Source organism: Chiroxiphia lanceolata, chromosome Z (assembly GCF_009829145.1).
Source record: "Chiroxiphia lanceolata isolate bChiLan1 chromosome Z, bChiLan1.pri, whole genome shotgun sequence".
Lineage (NCBI taxonomy): Eukaryota > Metazoa > Chordata > Aves > Passeriformes > Pipridae > Chiroxiphia > Chiroxiphia lanceolata.
Genome location: NC_045671.1, coordinates 32,447,487 through 32,464,695, shown reverse-complemented (window position 1 = coordinate 32,464,695; position 17,209 = coordinate 32,447,487). Strand labels below are relative to the sequence as shown.

General features: G+C 38.3%; 1 protein-coding gene across 19 annotated transcripts in view; it reads right to left on the bottom strand.

Annotated features, from left to right (window-relative positions):
• Positions 1-17,209, bottom strand: part of CNTLN (centlein) — a 275,279-nt gene that overhangs the window by 190,645 nt on the left and 67,425 nt on the right. For 14 of the 19 annotated variants that reach the window (XM_032675063.1, XM_032675068.1, XM_032675083.1 and 11 more), the window contains exon 1: positions 10,000-10,282. The exons of 1 other annotated variant lie outside the window; for it this stretch is intronic. In XM_032675063.1, the coding sequence (XP_032530954.1) occupies positions 10,000-10,092 (93 nt within the window). In that variant the 5' untranslated portion in view covers positions 10,093-10,282. Of the gene's footprint in view, positions 1-9,999; positions 10,283-17,209 lie in introns of those variants that run through there. 4 more of the 19 variants (XM_032675073.1, XM_032675080.1, XM_032675076.1 and 1 more) reach the window with 3 other exon arrangements.

Below are 17,209 nucleotides of genomic sequence, written 5' to 3'. Positions count from 1 at the left end.
TTGGGTATTAAATTTACAAGTATGTTTAGTTTTTGTTTACATGTCTATCACTCACTGTGTTGAGAACAAGGATAAACTGAAAAACCTCCTTCTTTAGTGTAAATTCATACATCAAGTATCTCAGTTATCTACAATTTTAAATCAGTACTCTTTTCCATGTTTCACTGTATTTATTTCAAAGCATGCTAACTACTCTCAGTCTTCATATCATTTGCAGCATTAAAAATTATTATTCACTAATTAGGAAGATACCATCTTTTGAAATCTGGAAGAGAATACCAACAGAGCAGAAAAAAACAATACCCAAACTCCAAGGTCTTCAAACCCAATCCAAACAACCCCTTCCCCACCCCCATCCTGCCAATCATCGCTACAAAAGTACAGGACACAAACTCTCAGTTTAGTTCTTTTATCAGCAGATATCCCCAAAAGAGGAAATAAAAGAGTTGGGAGGACAGAGGGAGCTACTGGTTTACTGTTAATTTCTAGTAGTAATTCTATAATAATTACATACTGACAATTATCTGTATTATGAAGTGAATATTTAAAAACACATGATTGTCAAGCTGGAAGAATTCATACGGAAATGCAAAACACTACATGGCATAGAGGGGGAGGGGGGGAACTCCACAAAATATATAAGCTGGGTGGTATAACAACTGAAACATCTACAACAAAAGCATTACTGTGGATTGTTTCAGACTCCCCTAACATCTAGTACACTTCTGACTAAACGGCTCAAGCCTTTAATCAAGCTGACATATATGCTTCACATGCAAGTGACAGACTTGATTCTTTCTTGATGTCTCACAGGATGTTTAAACTTACACTGCTATATGCTGTCAGTTCAGATTCTCTTGACCCGGCTGTGCCAGAGTTTCTTTGTGATTTCCAGTGACATATTACATTCTAAATATTCTCTCTACAACCCATCCAGTCCTGCTGAGTGGTTACAGCAAAGAATGCTCTTACTCTTTACAGAACCTATCTTTGAGGTGCTATGCTTTTCAATAACCTAAAGAGTCACTAGAAGACTGATTTGTAACTCACAAGAAAACTTAGATGCACCAGACTCTTAAGATAATACTATGTTATTTTCAAGTCCACACACAGTATGTACTATAATACCTTACTACCAGGTAGAGAATTGTAAGAGGGCTGTAAGCAATCCATCTAGATTGATAGCTTTTTTGAATAGATGCCATGAGCAAAAAAGAGCATTTTGCCCCCTTCTTGTCCAATTCCTTAGCATTATAAGTGATATAAAACTAATATGTAAATTTATTATCACAGAAAAAGAAGTTTAATTAAACTTCCAGGCATAATTTTTTATTCAAAGAATTTCCCATTATCTTGTCTCTGTTAGTAGTCCTGGCAACAAATATACGCTGGAATCAAAAATGGAAAAATATAGTATACTGCTTTACTCACATATATATGTAGAATATAAAAAATTGTGTGTATATACACACCCGTCGTAGAGATTATTGCATCTTTACCCATAACTCTGTTGAATGCAAACAGGCACCATAAAAATAATACAGTGTTGTCACATTACAACACTGATGCAATAATAGCGGTCTAAGCAAAACTACCACGCAACTTGTACTAAGTGATCTCATCAACATACTTTCAGACTAGTTCATCAGTTTGACAAAAAGACAGCAATGCACTTAACTGAACAATTTTATTACACATTCTTAATTAACATAAATGATTCATTGTGGTACCAGTGGACAACAAATACAGGGTGCTCTCTGGTCATGAATTACCATCAGAGAAGTCAGATCGGTACCATCACAGGAGAAAGGAAAAAAAATAAACATGCATTAAATGGTAGAGAGAACTTACCAGATAGACATGGACCTATCAAACACAATGTCACCCTCACTGAATAGCAAAAAGTCCATTACTTTGCTCTTTGGTGAGCACACATGATCTCTGCATCCCTTCATTCACTGGTACAGCCTTCCAACAACAGCTGCTTTTTCCTGAGTACTCAACATTGGAGACACATCTCTCTGTGGATGTAAGAATTTTTTTCAAAGAGGAGAGGATATGAGACTGTAAAAGCTTTCTTTTAATACCTTTATAGATCAAGAGGATAGGATAACTCATTTGCGAGTTTTCACTTCAAGCTATAAGTCTCTAAACTATTTTAATTAAAACTAACCATAGTCGTTGAAGTAATTTAGATGGAAGATGCACAGTATTGAATTGGACATGAATTTTCTAAGTCACATAAGTGCTTACTGGAAGCACTACAATAGAGACAAGACTTCAGCAAGGGCAAACTGCGCCTGACTAATCTAATGGTCCTATAAAACGGGGTGACTGCGTCACTGGATAAATGAAGAGCTGTGGATGTCACCCACCTAGACTTTCTAAAGCCTTTGATACAGTCCCCCACAACATTCTTGCCATTTCATTGGACAGCTATGGGTTTGATGGATGGACTATTAGACGGATAAGGAATGGGATGGATAATCCTGTCCAGAGAGTTACAGTTAATAGGTCAATGTCGAAATGGAAACCAATGATGAGTGGTGTCCCTCCAGGGTCCATACTGAGACCAACAGTGTTTAATATCTTCATAATTATGTCTTCATGATATAAACAGTACCAAGCTGAATGGCACAGTTTCTGCACCAGTAGGAAGAGGTGCCATCCTGAGGGAGGGACACTGACAGGCTTGAAGAGCAGACCCATGCAAATCTCAAAGTTCAAATACGGCCAAGTGCAAGGTCTTGTACCTGGGTTGGACAAATCCCAATATCTATAACACAGACGAATTGATTGAGAGGAGTCCTATGGAAAAGGATTTGAGGGTACTGGTGGAAAAAAAACCTGAACATGAGCCAGCAACGTGCACTTGCAGACCAGAAAGTCAGCTGTATCCTGGGCTGCATCAAAAGCCAAGCAGGTCAAGGGAGACAAATTCTCACTCTCTAGTCTGCTATTGTGAGACCTCCACCAGGAGTACTGTGTCCAGCTCTGTGGACCCCAGCACCAGAAAGACATGATCATATCAGCACAGGTCCATAGCAGGGTCACAGAACTGATCAGAGGCCTGGAATGCCTCTCTGTGAAAACAGGATGAGAGAGAGAGGTTTGCGCAGCCTGGAAAATGCTTACAAGTGACCTGATTGCAGCCTTTCAATACCTGAAGGGCATTTATAAGAAAGACAGACTTTTTACAAATGGCTGAAGTGACAGGAGAAGGGGTAACAGTTTTAAACTGAATGCTTTTCAATTCAAAAATATTTAAATTTAGATTAAATGTAGATTTAGATTGGACATAAAGAATGTGTGGACAACAAGATGATGTGGTAGCAGAAGATGCTTGCAGACCCCCCAAGACTGGAAGTGTTCAAAGACAAGCTGGACAGGGTTTTAAGCAACATGATCTGAAAGCCATCCCTGTCGGAAGGGCTGGACTAGATAATCTTTAAAGGTCCATCCAACCCAAGCTGTTCTATGATTCTGATCTCTGTATAAAATCTTAAATTCCCACTCACATGCTAGGGTATTTTGAAATATTCACACACAGACATACTGTGAATAGGTAACTACTTTATAGAACGCAGAAGTATACTTTTTTTTGTTTAAATCTCACTCTTAGTTCATCTTCAGTTTTACTCAAATATTCTAAACCAGTACTTTTGAAAAGGAAGACCAGGTATGTAAAATTTCATTCTAGTGAACTGAAATTTGTCAAAAGTAAAAGGAAATAAACTTAGCTATTCAACAACACTACTTCTGTCTATAATACATAAAGAGTAAGACCTTTATTAACAACACCTGTACTAATTAGACTCATGCGATTCACACTCCTTATGGCAAAATATAAGAGTATAAAATAACAAAAAAACCACTGAAAGTACTAAACACCTGGCATCCCTTGGCATCAATAAATATGTGGTCTTTGCTTAATCACTAATAAAAGAAATTTGCATTTAATGAATGGAAGCATTAAACACTTTGCCTCATTTTGAAAGAACAGTATGGATATCAACAATTCATTCAGAAGAAACACTGACACGCTCAAATTCTCATACTGGTAGTTCACAAAAATTTCAGTGTTGGTCACAAAGGCAGAAGAATAAGAGCAAAGTCAACAGAAAAACACATCACCAGGGAAGAACTACGGTTTTGGGTTTTTTTAATTTACTGTTACTTTCAGTTCTCAGCTATTGATTTAAAACCATTTCTAATATGTACAATTGACATGCATCTCCAATAGCTATTCATCTATTATGAAGCAATGCAATGTCTTGGTGTGTTAGTTAATACATTTTTCATGTTTACTTGTAAATAAAGGGGGGGTGTTAAAACTACTTATTCAATGGTATCATTTATAACTAGATTTTCAGTGAGTGTCCTGGATCTTAAATTGGTCCAGAATGAATGAATGCATCTACTTTTTCAGCTAATGAAATATTTTCCATGAGAAAAATGAGTTATAGCAATCTGATCTGTTATCAATGCTAGTGATTGCAATGAGAATGTTTTACAGCCCTCCCTGACCCACAAAGAGATCAAAATGAGAGAGTTCCACTGCCTACAAAGTATTGTTCTTTTTCTGTGAATACACTATGAAATAGGACATGAAGACCAGAATGGGTCTAAATGCACAGCTTTTCACAACAAGCAGGAAACGTAAAGCATAAAATAAGGCCAGGAGTAACTAAGCCCCTGTCACTCCACTTCCCACAAAGGGCTGTTAGTCCCCTTTTTTGATTCTTTTCTACCCAAAAATGCCCACAGATACACAAAGTCCATTCGTGAAGATTTCTTTCCAACCACTGTTAATAAAGAGAAGCAAAAACGGCAGCAACCACAGGAAGATCTCTTTATTCTCCATTTGTATTTACCACTTTCTGACAGAAAGTGTGAAAATTTTGCCAGTGAATCTGCAGCAGCAGAACAGTCACAGACATATTACTGATCAGCTCCAAACTTTTTTACTAATGCAGAACTACCTATTTTTTAATGTATAAACTGCATTTGTAAAATGAAAACCATATAGGGCAGAATGGTTTCTCCAGCTAAACTATACCGTCTGCAGACCACTGGTGGCTGACAGACTGTACCTTTTGGGCCATGAGTATAAACTGTGCAGAGTACCATGCAATGGTGTACTAAATTTCTAACACAGAAAAGGAGTAGGCATTATAAGCACTTCAGTTTTTGCAGCACCACAATTTTAGAAAGGAAGTCCTCAATTAGGAAAACACAGCATCCTTTCAGCAGTAAGAGATGTCACCTTACCTTTGAGAGCAAAACTGCAACGAATAAAATGAAGGTTGATAGTGTGGGTTTTTTTAAACTAATAATGCAAAAATTGTTAGGACACTTGTTTGAACTCAAAACAGCATTGTCAACAAATAAAGAGATCGTAGGCTGAAAAATATGAAATAAAGCTAAACAAACCAAAGCCGTCTTGTGAACAACACCAATAGCATAAGTAAAATCGGAAGATATGTATTTGCTTCTTCCAACTTTCTGTATTACCAGTAATACTGCTGGTTGTGGAAAACCCAGTCTTGAATCACACTGTCTTGTCCAAAGCAAGGATTTGATGATGTTTCCCATCACAGAATACTTGAAAGAACCATTGTTATCTTTTTAGTTACAGAATAGTGGTGCATGAAAGAGTCTGTAGCTCAGCAAGAGACTGAGAGCTAGGACACCAAATACAAATCTCCTGCTTGAGGAATGAACAAAATTTTACACCAAATACCATTTTGATACCAAATGAAGTATCTTTCACAAAAAAAAAAACCAAACAAAAAAAAAACGGCCAGAAACCAACCAGGGAATATGCTGTGAATCAATATAGAGGAAATAGGTAGTTTAAAGAAATATACGAGCTTAAAGTACATGTAAACTCAAAATGTACTGTTGGCTCAGAAACGTCACTCACGTATCATTCCCCTTATCAAAAAAACAAAAAAAAACAAAACAAAAAAACCCAACCAACCAAACCACTCTAATTTCCTTCACCAGGAGCCACTATGCTTTGCGAAAACAGCACGACAGAAAATAATATGGGGTTAAAACATAAGCCAGATCTTTTAAACACCACGCAGAAACAAAATCTACTGTGAGTAATAAGAACACAGGTATCAAAGATCTTCCATGGGAGGATCTTGAAATTTTATGGTCGTAGGCAGCAGCATAAAACCCTGAAATGAAATGCAGTAGTTAACACAAACACTAGAGACAAGATGTGTCATATCTTACTATCATCTTTGCCTTTTCATTGTCCCCCAACAACATCAAGCCCTTCACAGAAATGTTACAAGGTCTCAATGGAAACAAGAAATTTAAAAATAAAAAACAATTTCATATTTTCAGTTGTTTTCTGGAACAATTACTTAATTTCTCAAGTAAAATAAGGAGGAGTACTTAAAATTAAAAATTATTATCAAAATAATTATACAGTGCTTTATTGCAGACACAACCATAACTTTCCCAAAACAGCATACTATAGAGACATACCTTTTCAGCTTCATACAAGGCTCCTCAGTAGACAATTTGGGAACTTGGCTTTCTCATTTTTGCAAATTCTATCACAGAATTACAAGTCAACACGAGTTTTCACAGACTGACTGCAACAAAATTGTTGTGATTTTAACATGTCCTACTCCAAGATCTTGCCTCTTACGATTCAAGTTCCCACAATGTTTTGAGGAGTACTAAAGAAAATATCAAATACTCCAAACCTAAGCCGCAGAAGTCAAGACTTACCAGTAGAATCTCAGCTTTAGAAAAGAATGAAAGGGGGGAAAAAAAAAAAGGAAGTCAAAAATACCATATTTGACTCTGTACGAACCTTCACTTAGTGGGAAGTGTTACCTTAAAAGACAGAATAAATATGAATAAGAATCTCGTTTTGAACAGAAAGGGCACCATCCCAGATGAGTAAAAGGGTCAGGTACTCCAGGATTCTGCTGCAGAACAGAGACAACATCCAGAAGTAGATGCCTGGAATACCTGTGGTTAGAGCAAAGCTAGCGTGCATAATACTTCCACCAGACTCAGGAGCTACATTAGCCGGAAAAGGCTCCCAAGTATTCAGCCAATGGACCCCATATCATCAGTGGGTTGCAGTTTCCTGAAAAGACTTTGTTTCAGAAGTGCAGTTTATATTACAGTGAATATAATGGTCCAAGAAGGAGTGTAGAAGAGAACCTTGGCATAATTTATTCAAATGCTAAATAACTGTTGGATGCATACATCTCTTCTCTAAAACTTTGACTAGAGTTTCCTAGAACAAATTAAAGCTTTCAGCATCAAAAATTTGATGTCTTTTTTTCTTTGGAAAAAAGTATTCAAGAGGCTAATACCTAAACAAATACCTAAGACTGATCCCTTTGTTCCGGTACACTGTTAAACTACTAAACTAGATTTCAGCTGGGAAGCTTTTTTTGGAAGCGTAATTTATGTGTCTGTGAACATATTACTCAGAAGGAAACAGACTAAAAAAAAAAAAAAAGAAAAATCTCAGGCAATTTTGTCCAGTTGCTGGACTAAAAGTTAACACCCTCTCATTAACATCTTTCATAAAGACACTTACATAACATTTCTATCCAAAATGCCTGCTAAGGTAGTCTACAGAAGGGATACCCTTACCCAATAGCATGGAACATAGCACAAGCAAAATCTCACTAGACACTGAAACACTTATGCAAGGGTCTTCACACACCTCCACAGGTTGTCCTGAGAGGTTGCAGCCTCCAGCCATGGGAACACTCAAAACCTAACTGGACACCATCCTGAGCAATCTGCTCTAGGGTGGGGTGCAATACATTCTCTCAAGAGGTCCTTTCCAACATAAATGGTTTCACAACTCTACTAAAAAGACCTACAAATTTTCAAAGACATTACAAGAACCAAAGAAGTTCTTAGATCTAAATGAAACTAAGTAGATCACAGCAGATCAAACAAAATTCCACAAAAGGAATTAATTGGCCAGCAAAAACTTCGTATTACAACTGTGAAGAAACTAGAAAAACATAACATGGACATTACCCATATGTATTTATGTTTTCAAATAGCCTGTCTTTCCACAAAGTTTTCACAAAATATGACCTTAAAATGGCTTAATCATCCCCAAATAATTTTATCAGTTGACTTTCAAACCAGTTGAAGGATCTTACTGAAGCCCATTTTAGTTCCCCTTCAAATTCAGAATATCTGCACAAAACTTTCTTTTTAAAAAGTTAATTACCTTATATAATACTACACTGAAAAAGCTGCATAATTTACTACATTATCACCTCTTTTACTTATTAAAACCTGGCTTCCCTGTTCTTTACATAACATACATATGCTTAAACCTGTCTAAATTTATTGATGGATTAGTATGGTAAAGATGTCTACACTGCAGTGCTTTCAGAGAAACCCTGTTTATAGATTACTACCTCGCTTTTCTTTTTATTTTATTAAGAACCTGAAATAAATCCTGCAGACATGTATCCCCTGTCATTAGAAAGATGGTATACATTGGATTCTACCTAGGGCTGGAGAGATTATTGCAGAACACTGACTGGCTTCTGTTTTCGACTATTTCCTGTTCTTTTTTGCTTGCTTCCCTCCCAGAAAACTATCTGGTCTAATAAAAGACAAAGATACAAGAACAGCAAGATAACATGCAAGAGAATTAAAATAAATACATTTAAAATATTTTCTGTTTTCTGACTTTAAAAAGACTGGAATGTGTTCATCAAGAGACAAGCAGAAACGCACACATAATTGAATGCATCTAAAGGGGAAATAAGATGCTTAACTACAATTTTTGTATATTAAGTTACATTATCAAAGGGATTAGGAATTCAGATTTGTACTGTTTACTTCCAAGTTTCTATTATTTTTAATGCTCTTCAAAAATATTATATCCTACTATGTTTTAGTAATGTATAATTTATGTTCAACTACCAAATGAGCAGACGACCGGGCCTTCCTTCTGCTTCCACCAAATTTTGTCTGATAGTGCACATCTGCATACTAGGAATATATATCTTCATTAAGAGTTTTCTGAACTTCTCCCACAAGACACTGAAGATACCCTCAAACCATTCAGCATTGTTCAGCATTTCCAAAAAGGATTTTAATTAACAGCTCCCTCTCCCCATAGATCTTCCATGCAATATGTTTTTTCAAGAAGTCTGAATTCTACCCACAGCAGGAACCAATGCCAGTTGTCAGGTGTACCAAAGCTGCTTGGAGAAGGGAACCTCGACTAACTCCACAGTGGATGCCTTCTTCTCATGACCACGTCAGCGCAGGCCTTCATGGCCTTAACCAGATCACATGCCACATGAAAGTACTATTTTGGCTTCCATCAAGCGAGAAAGCATCTGCAGCATTAAATGTCACCTTCCTCTCTGCTGCATACTTCTGGTGTAACCCACGTGTTTGGCAGAGAATTTTCACTCATTTGTTCACTCAACACTTTTACATTTTCAGGAAATACACCTAAATGTCAGCGATGAACAACTAATTAGAAAAATGAGGGCAGTGTACCCTAATTAGAAAAATGGAGGTCTCAAGGAACGACACACGGGGGAACTTTTCAAAGTACACCCATAATTAGTCATTAAGCCCTCCCTCCCCAGAAGCGGCTCAAGTGTGCTTCATTCCGCTGCAAGGCTGGGCGAGAGATTAAATGACCTCCAAAGATTCCTTCAAGACCTACATTTCTCTAAAACCCCTCTGTCTGTTCATTTTTCCCCGGAGTTGCACAAGGCAGCACATCGGGACTACTGCCATTACAATTCAAGCAAATCGTGGCTTCTGGGGAGGAACGAAAAAGCTCTCAGGACAGGTGGTTTCAGCCAGGGCAAGGGCCCGGACCGGTTTAATTCACGTCCCGGAACTGCCCAGGGCCCCGCTCCCCGTCCTTGCTTTCCGGGCCCCCAAGGAGCGTGACGCGAACGCGCAGCACCCGGGGGACTCGCCAGCCCGGCTCCGGGCGACCCCGCGCTCCGGTACCTGGCAGCTGCTCAGCTCCTCCGCCAGACCCCGCAGCTCCTCCTCCAGCTCCGCCACCTGCCGTGCCGCCGCCTCCACGCCCCACGAAGTCATCGCCGAGAGCCCCTCGTCGCTGCTCCAGCAGGGACGGCGAGGATACAGGAGGGTCCGCGCCGGGCGGAACGGGCTCACGCAACCCCCGCCCGCGCCTGGGGGAGAGAAACGTCGCCGTGAACCACAGAAATGAAAACTTTGCCCCGCTCCGCCGCACTCCAGGCGCAGGCGAGCGCCGGAAACCGCAGGGCAGGGGAGGACGCGGTGCAATGACGTCAGCGCTGCCCCGGCGAGGAGAAGGGGCGAGGGCCGCGTTTGAATTCGCCCGCCCGAGCCGCGGCCGCGCATGCGCCGTGCCGGGGCGGGCGGTCCCGGGGCGGGAGACTGGGAGTGGGGGACATTCTGCTGGCGAGGAACGGCACCTCGGAAGGGTGGGCTGCGTGAGCCGTCACTCCCCCCGCGATGTGCGAGTCCAGACTTCTTTTTTCCTCACAGTCCCTATAGGAGCAGCTGCTGTCTAGCCAGGGTGCTAAGAGAGGGATGTTGGAAATGCCTGGGAATCCAGCGGATTCCTGCCCTTCCTGAGCTGTAGGAGCACCTGTGCCGCGTCTCTGTTTAGATACCAGATATTTCCATATGAACCGTGCAGATGACAGGCTCATAGAATGGCAGAATGGGTCGGGTTGGAAGGGACCGCAGTGGGTCATCTGGTCCCACCCCCTGCTCAAGCGGGGTCGTCCCAGAGCACATGGCACAGGATTGTGTCCGGATAGTTCTTGAATATCTGCAGTGAGGGAGACTCCACAACATCTGTGGACAATCTGTTCCGGTGCACGGTCACCCTCACAGTAAAGAAGTTCTTCCTCATGTTCAGATGGAGCTTCTCGTGCACCAGTTTCTGCCTCTTGTCCTATTGCTCAGCACCAGGAGGACACCCTCCCTTCAGGTACTTAGAGATATTGCTGAGGTAATGAGATTTTTCTGGGTGTTCTGCTGTGAGGTGCTCAGTCTCCAGCATACCTCAGTGAGATGCATCTTGCCTTTTCCTTTTTGTTTATATGGGGGTTTTTTTTCCTTTTTCTCTGAATTAAGTAATAACGTTTGCAAGACAATGTCAGAAACCTGTTTTTAGAGCAGGTCTTGATAGCACTTAAGATGCATGAGCACACCTCCTCAGACAGGTAGGTTATTCAGATTTATCACTCCCAGAGTTGGATTTCAGAGCCTCCAACTGAAAGCTAAGGCTTGGAAGATCTAACCATTACAAGTAAGTGAAATACTTGGGCTGATGCAGTTATATAAATTTATTAGTATTAAGATCCAGATATGCAGAGTACCTGGTTTTTCAATAAAGGGTTAAATAGCATTGCCAAAGCAAATCCTTGTGCATTTCCTGTAGCCTACTTGGGAAGCAAAGTACTCATAAAAAGCAGAGTTTCTCCCAGACAAATGAAAAAAAGTTGAAACATGGGGGCAGAATATATTTTAACCTGGAAAGAAGCACCAATTGAATTGCGTTTCACCGATGTCAGTATCTTGCTACACCTTTATAAAAACACCTGTTTTTATAAAGAAGTATATTTTCTTTTCCCCTCCTTTGTAACTTTTGTACAGTTTGTGGAAAAGTTGCCCCGTAACAAGTACCACTGTAACAAGAAACAAAATTCTTTGTGTGTGTGTGCTTGCAGAGAAGCAAAGGAGGTTAAAGCTTTGTGTGAATTAGAATATATGTTAAAATACCCAATCCTTCCACCTTTGGCTGTGGGAGAAAGATTTCTGCATCCTTGGGGATAGCTTTGCCTGTCAGATTTGATTTTTGCTGCATATTGATCTCTAGAGTCCCTTCTCAGAAAAGAAAAGTGGCTACGCTACTTGAGCCCAAATTATCTATTTCTTTAATATATTTTTGTAAGAGTTTTTACTATTACTGCAATTATTGCATGTACAATTACAAATGTAAACTTCAAGGTGAGAGACTGCACTGACTGTTTTCTTCCAGTTATATGGAAATCTAAGGAGATTCAACAGTTACTGGATCAATACTATGTCTCTCCTCAGAACATCCTTTATAATTTTTATTGTAACTTTTACAGTTGTGTATCGTATCATCTCAATATTTGTGATCTTGCACTTTCAGTTACTTATCTCTGTGTGTTATTACATGTGCATTTGACTATAATGACCATTATCATGTCATAATTTTAACATGTTTATATTTTAAAATTTTTGTTTGCTTTTAGGGCTTTCTGATTCTCCTTTACCGTAAGTTACCCAGTTGCTATGATTCTACGTAGCCTTTGCTTTTTCCACATCCCTTGCCCTTTCATAACCATCTTCTCTGCTTTCTGTTTCCTAATATTTTTATCATTGACCCCTTGACCGTTTGTTCCATATTATACCTGGGCAACAAGAAGCTAACTTTACTTAAAAAAACAATATGCTTGGATTAACTGCTAAACAACTACAATGACTAAACAGTATTTAAAAACATTTTCCAAGTACAGGCTAATTCAAAGTTTAGCTGAAAAAATTCACTTATTGCAGGGGCTAGGTTCACAGTTTGACACAACACAAAAGACCACAATTTCCTATGACTGTAGAACCTTAGAAATTTGTGCATATGCTTTTTGTATAGACACAACATGTTACTGCAATTAACACACAACTAACACTTTCCCATTACAAGATACTTATTTTAAGGACATTTTTATATAATTAATCACCTTTGTGTTTGTTTTCCTGCCATTTCATAAGTTGATTCTCTAGAAAAACTTTCTCATTATTAACCCAAACAGTATTCATGATAATTCTTAGAATAATTTAGAAAGCTAAAGTGTGTGGTTAGCAAGTTTTGGTGAATTGAGAGACCTTGCCTTGTATCAGAGTATTCTTTGTATTATCTTTCTCCTAGATCTTTGTATTTTGGAATACCTGCATTTACAGCTATCAAATGCAAATCTGCTAAGCAGATTTCTTCCAATTCTAAATGTTTCCCTCTGGATTTCACTTTTTTCAAATGAAACTACATTCAGTTTGATTGGGTCAGCACAAGAAATTTTCTAATACATAACTGTTGAGTAAGCATGCAATTTTTTTGTGGCTTTTCCACTTGTAAGAGGTCTACTAGAAATATATTGTGCAATTCAAACCTAGTTGCTAGGGCTTTTGTCACTTACAGTGTTTGTGAAAGTTACTCAAAGAGAAGTGCTCCCTAATTTGCCTTGGAGGCAGAAGCATTGATATTTTTGGTTTGGCTTTTTTTGCAGTTGGGAAATCTTTCATTGAATCATGTTCATATTACACACAAAATTGCTGAAAATATTTCTAGCAGGTTTTGGCAATGTCCTCAATATTTTAGTAATTTATGTGCTTCTCAAGAACATATTATAACCCTAGAAATATGTTAGATCTTGTTTAGATAATGAATTCAAAACATACTTGTTTCCAGTAAAAGTTTCTGGATGTTTTGTGATGTAGATTTGGTTTGGGTTTTTTTACTTATGTATGCATTCAGGGCTGCTGGGGACATTCTTTTCACTTTTGTGACAGCTATAAATAATAATGTGATTATAGTTATAGGAACAATAGTTTGGGGATATAAAAATGGCAAGGTCTGTAAGGAGAAGTAGTATCTGATATCGGATCACCTGTCGTAACCAAGAGAACAGGCAGACCATTTAAATGGAAAAAAAAGGTGAAAAAAGTATTTGACCAAAACTACACTTTTTTTTTTTTTCCAACTGCATGTTATAAAGGATACTACTTCAGACCTCATTCCTACCCTTATAACATATTCAATTGAATTAGCACAGTTTAAAAAAACAGACCTGGAAAAGGTCAGCATAGCAGTCCTAGATTCTTTGATGCAGGGACCTGAAGTTCCACCATTAGTGTTATTCACTTTTCGCTCAGTGACAAGAAAGTGCCATTCATCTCATAACCAGAGAAGAATACAGCAGAGGTCTTATCTGCCCCCAAGAAGACAACACAGAAAACCAAGTAACCTCCTAAAATTTATCAAAATTCCTAGCACATGGCTTCATGGGGAAACTTCCTCTGGTTTACTGTGAACTTCTCTAGTACACGCTACCATGTGTATAGGCTGGGTGTGTAAACATCAATCAACAGGTCACATTCCCCAGGGCAGCTACATCATGATGCCGAAGGAGTCTGTAACATGGCCTTCCTGTCACAATCTTCCACTTACCTTTGCCATCAGGAAGGCTTTGTTTTTTCATTGTCTCATAAATGAGGTCACAGGCCTTGGTACTGCACCCTTCAAGGCAATGAAAAAAACACAAGCTACTAATATAAATTAGGGCGCGTCAGCAGGAAAAAAAGCACAGAGGAAGGAGGTGGTTATCAGTGTCCTGGACATGGAGATGAAGTCTTCCCCACCCCATAGCACCTGCCAGCAACAGGAGGCCTAGAAGGAGAGACAGACAGCTGGAAGTCATTAAGAGGGAGAAGCAGATTCCAGAGTTCAGCTGTCCTGGCAGAGGGAGATTGGGTTTATGTTGCCATAAGATGAGGAGGTGCATTTAGCTGAGCACTGGGAGTTGATAGTTTAATTGTTAATTTGTTTCTAAGTGAAATTAAACAAGGAAGGAGTTGACTTTGACCTTGCATGTGTTGTGTAGCCTGTGTCATAACTGGGAGAGTCACCTGGTTATGGGAGGGTTACATGGAAAATGAAGAGCAGAATTCCATCACCCTGAAACAGGGTATGAAGAGTACGTGACCACCCATGCTCAATAAGACATGAGACCCTTCTTAACCCAAGGAGTGGTTGTTGGAAGGGGTAATACCATCTATGACCACCAAACTTGTTGAGATGCAGAGGATGCAGATGAGACCCTCCCTAACCCTAGGGATGGCAGCTGAGAACATACTCCTACACATCCTCCCTCTTACCAGCCCGTTGAATTCATGCACATGTATACAACATGAGAGCCATGAACATATGCAAGTGCATCACTATCTACCCATTTTTAATATTAGAAATCAGTTTTAAAACAATCTGTATGTTTTAGTATTGTACACTGCTGGGCAATGCACTGAAACATACTGATTTTGTGACTGCGGACAGATTAAAAGTATAAGTACTGGAATTAATTAAATAAGAATTTCAGGTTTAATTTTAAAAAATTGCTACATTACAAGCTTTTATCAATCAGAAATAATAAGAGAATTTTAAACAGAAGTATTAATGTGAATATCTCAGGCAAGCTGCAAAATTCATATAAGTATAGTTTACCTCCTTTTACGTGATGGAGAGGTTAAGGTGTAGCCAGGTTAAGTCACAGCAGAGTGCACAGCAGTAGTGTTGATAAAGCTGTTTTTGCTCAGAACAGAGCCAAGCCATATGATTTTCAGATCTTTGTTTAACAGTTCATACCGTCTTAAAAAGAAAAAAAAAAGACTTCAGGAAAACAAACAAGTTGAAAAGAAATATAAGCACTGGTAATTTAGACAAAAAATATTTGCAGCAATTAAAACACTTTCTAGTTTTATCAATATACTTTAATTACTGTTATATATTATTTTACAGACACTAGCTTTTAAAGAAGAAAAAATACTTTCTCCCACTCCAAGATAAAGGGGTTTTGACATCTTGTTATATAATTTTCCTTTTGCCTCAATTATCTTGCTGAATTTTTTTGCTTGAAATTCTAAGCTAAATGTCCTTCTGTTTGTCTCAGTTGACCATCAGGTTTAAGTTAGTTACTTACAATCACTTAAATTCAGAAACTACTTCAGATGAACAAGCAGGATTCTATTTTTATTATCTGTGTGCATTGTGGCAGTACCTAAAAGTTACTGGGAGGCCACTTTGTGCTGCAGTATTTCAGTTGCTAACACTGTTCCCAAAAGAACTGTTTGCTATAAATTCCCAGCCCAAAGAGAATAAAAAACAGATACTGCACATTGCATTCTAGGGTGGTACTGCAGACTCAGCCCAACATGAACTCTTCTTGCAGCCTGAACTCCATCGTCACAGTGGGACTCAACTGACTCAGTTTACTGAGATAGAGATCGTATATTTTGGCAGCGATGCAAAGTTGTACATTTGAACTTCCCTTTCCTACTGTGGTTGAGCTTAGAGTAACAAAGTGAGACTCCATGTCTGTTGATTCAAGTTTTTAGACACTTTTTACTCAACAGAGTTGCTTCCTTTAGAGATAGAAAATATTTAATGAATAAATACTATATAAATATCTATATTTTCATTAAAAAAAGTATTATAAATGTAATGCAGACTGCAATTAAAATTACCTGAGAGATAAAAGGTAATTCTTGCAGAAATTAAGGAGAGTTTAATACTGAATTTTGACATATGTGTTCGTTTTGGTTAATTTTTGTCAGCAGTTGTATCCTAGTAATATGCACAAGACAAGAATTGATTTAAGCATGTAAAAGAATTTAATTATTTTCTGAAGTCAGACAGTAAGGGTTCAGAGGTTAGTTTTTCATGCTTACTCATTTATGGAGTGGACAGGCAGTTGTCAGATCATGTTCAGTTTCAAATTTACAAAAACACAGGAATAGAATTCTTTCTACAGTTTATTTTCAATTCTAGTATAAAAGTAAATAAATAACATTCTATTAGAGTGGTTAGCCAAGAATTATTACATTCCTTTTATTTTTTTTCTCCAGAAAGTGAAATTTAATTTTTGCCAGCTCTCACAATTTTATTGAAAGCTCGTTGTTATTTTCTTTAAAGTCCTTCTGGAGTCTTTTGATTACATAAGAATTTCTAGGTTGCTTCTTCTTATGCTTTTAGCACTTCTATCCCACACTATAAAAATATGCCCCAAATTTGATCTAAGAATTCAAAAACTGAAACTGAAATATAAACAGCTATTAGAAATCACTATTTTATTTTCATTCCGACCTGCGGTTTTTGGACAGTTAGCATAGGTAACACTAGACATCTCTTGTAACCCACAGGAAAAAAAAACAAACAGCTAATTCGATTTTACTACCCAAACAGTGGTAAAAATGTGCCAATGAAAACTTGATACAGATACTAAAAAGATGATATTAATATTTTTCACTGCTTTAGTTGTCTAAACTCTTACTACAATATGATATATTGAGGCTGTGAACAATATAAAGGAAATATGTAGCCAAGACAGCAATTGCATTAGATCATGTGTTGATTTCCCTCCACTTT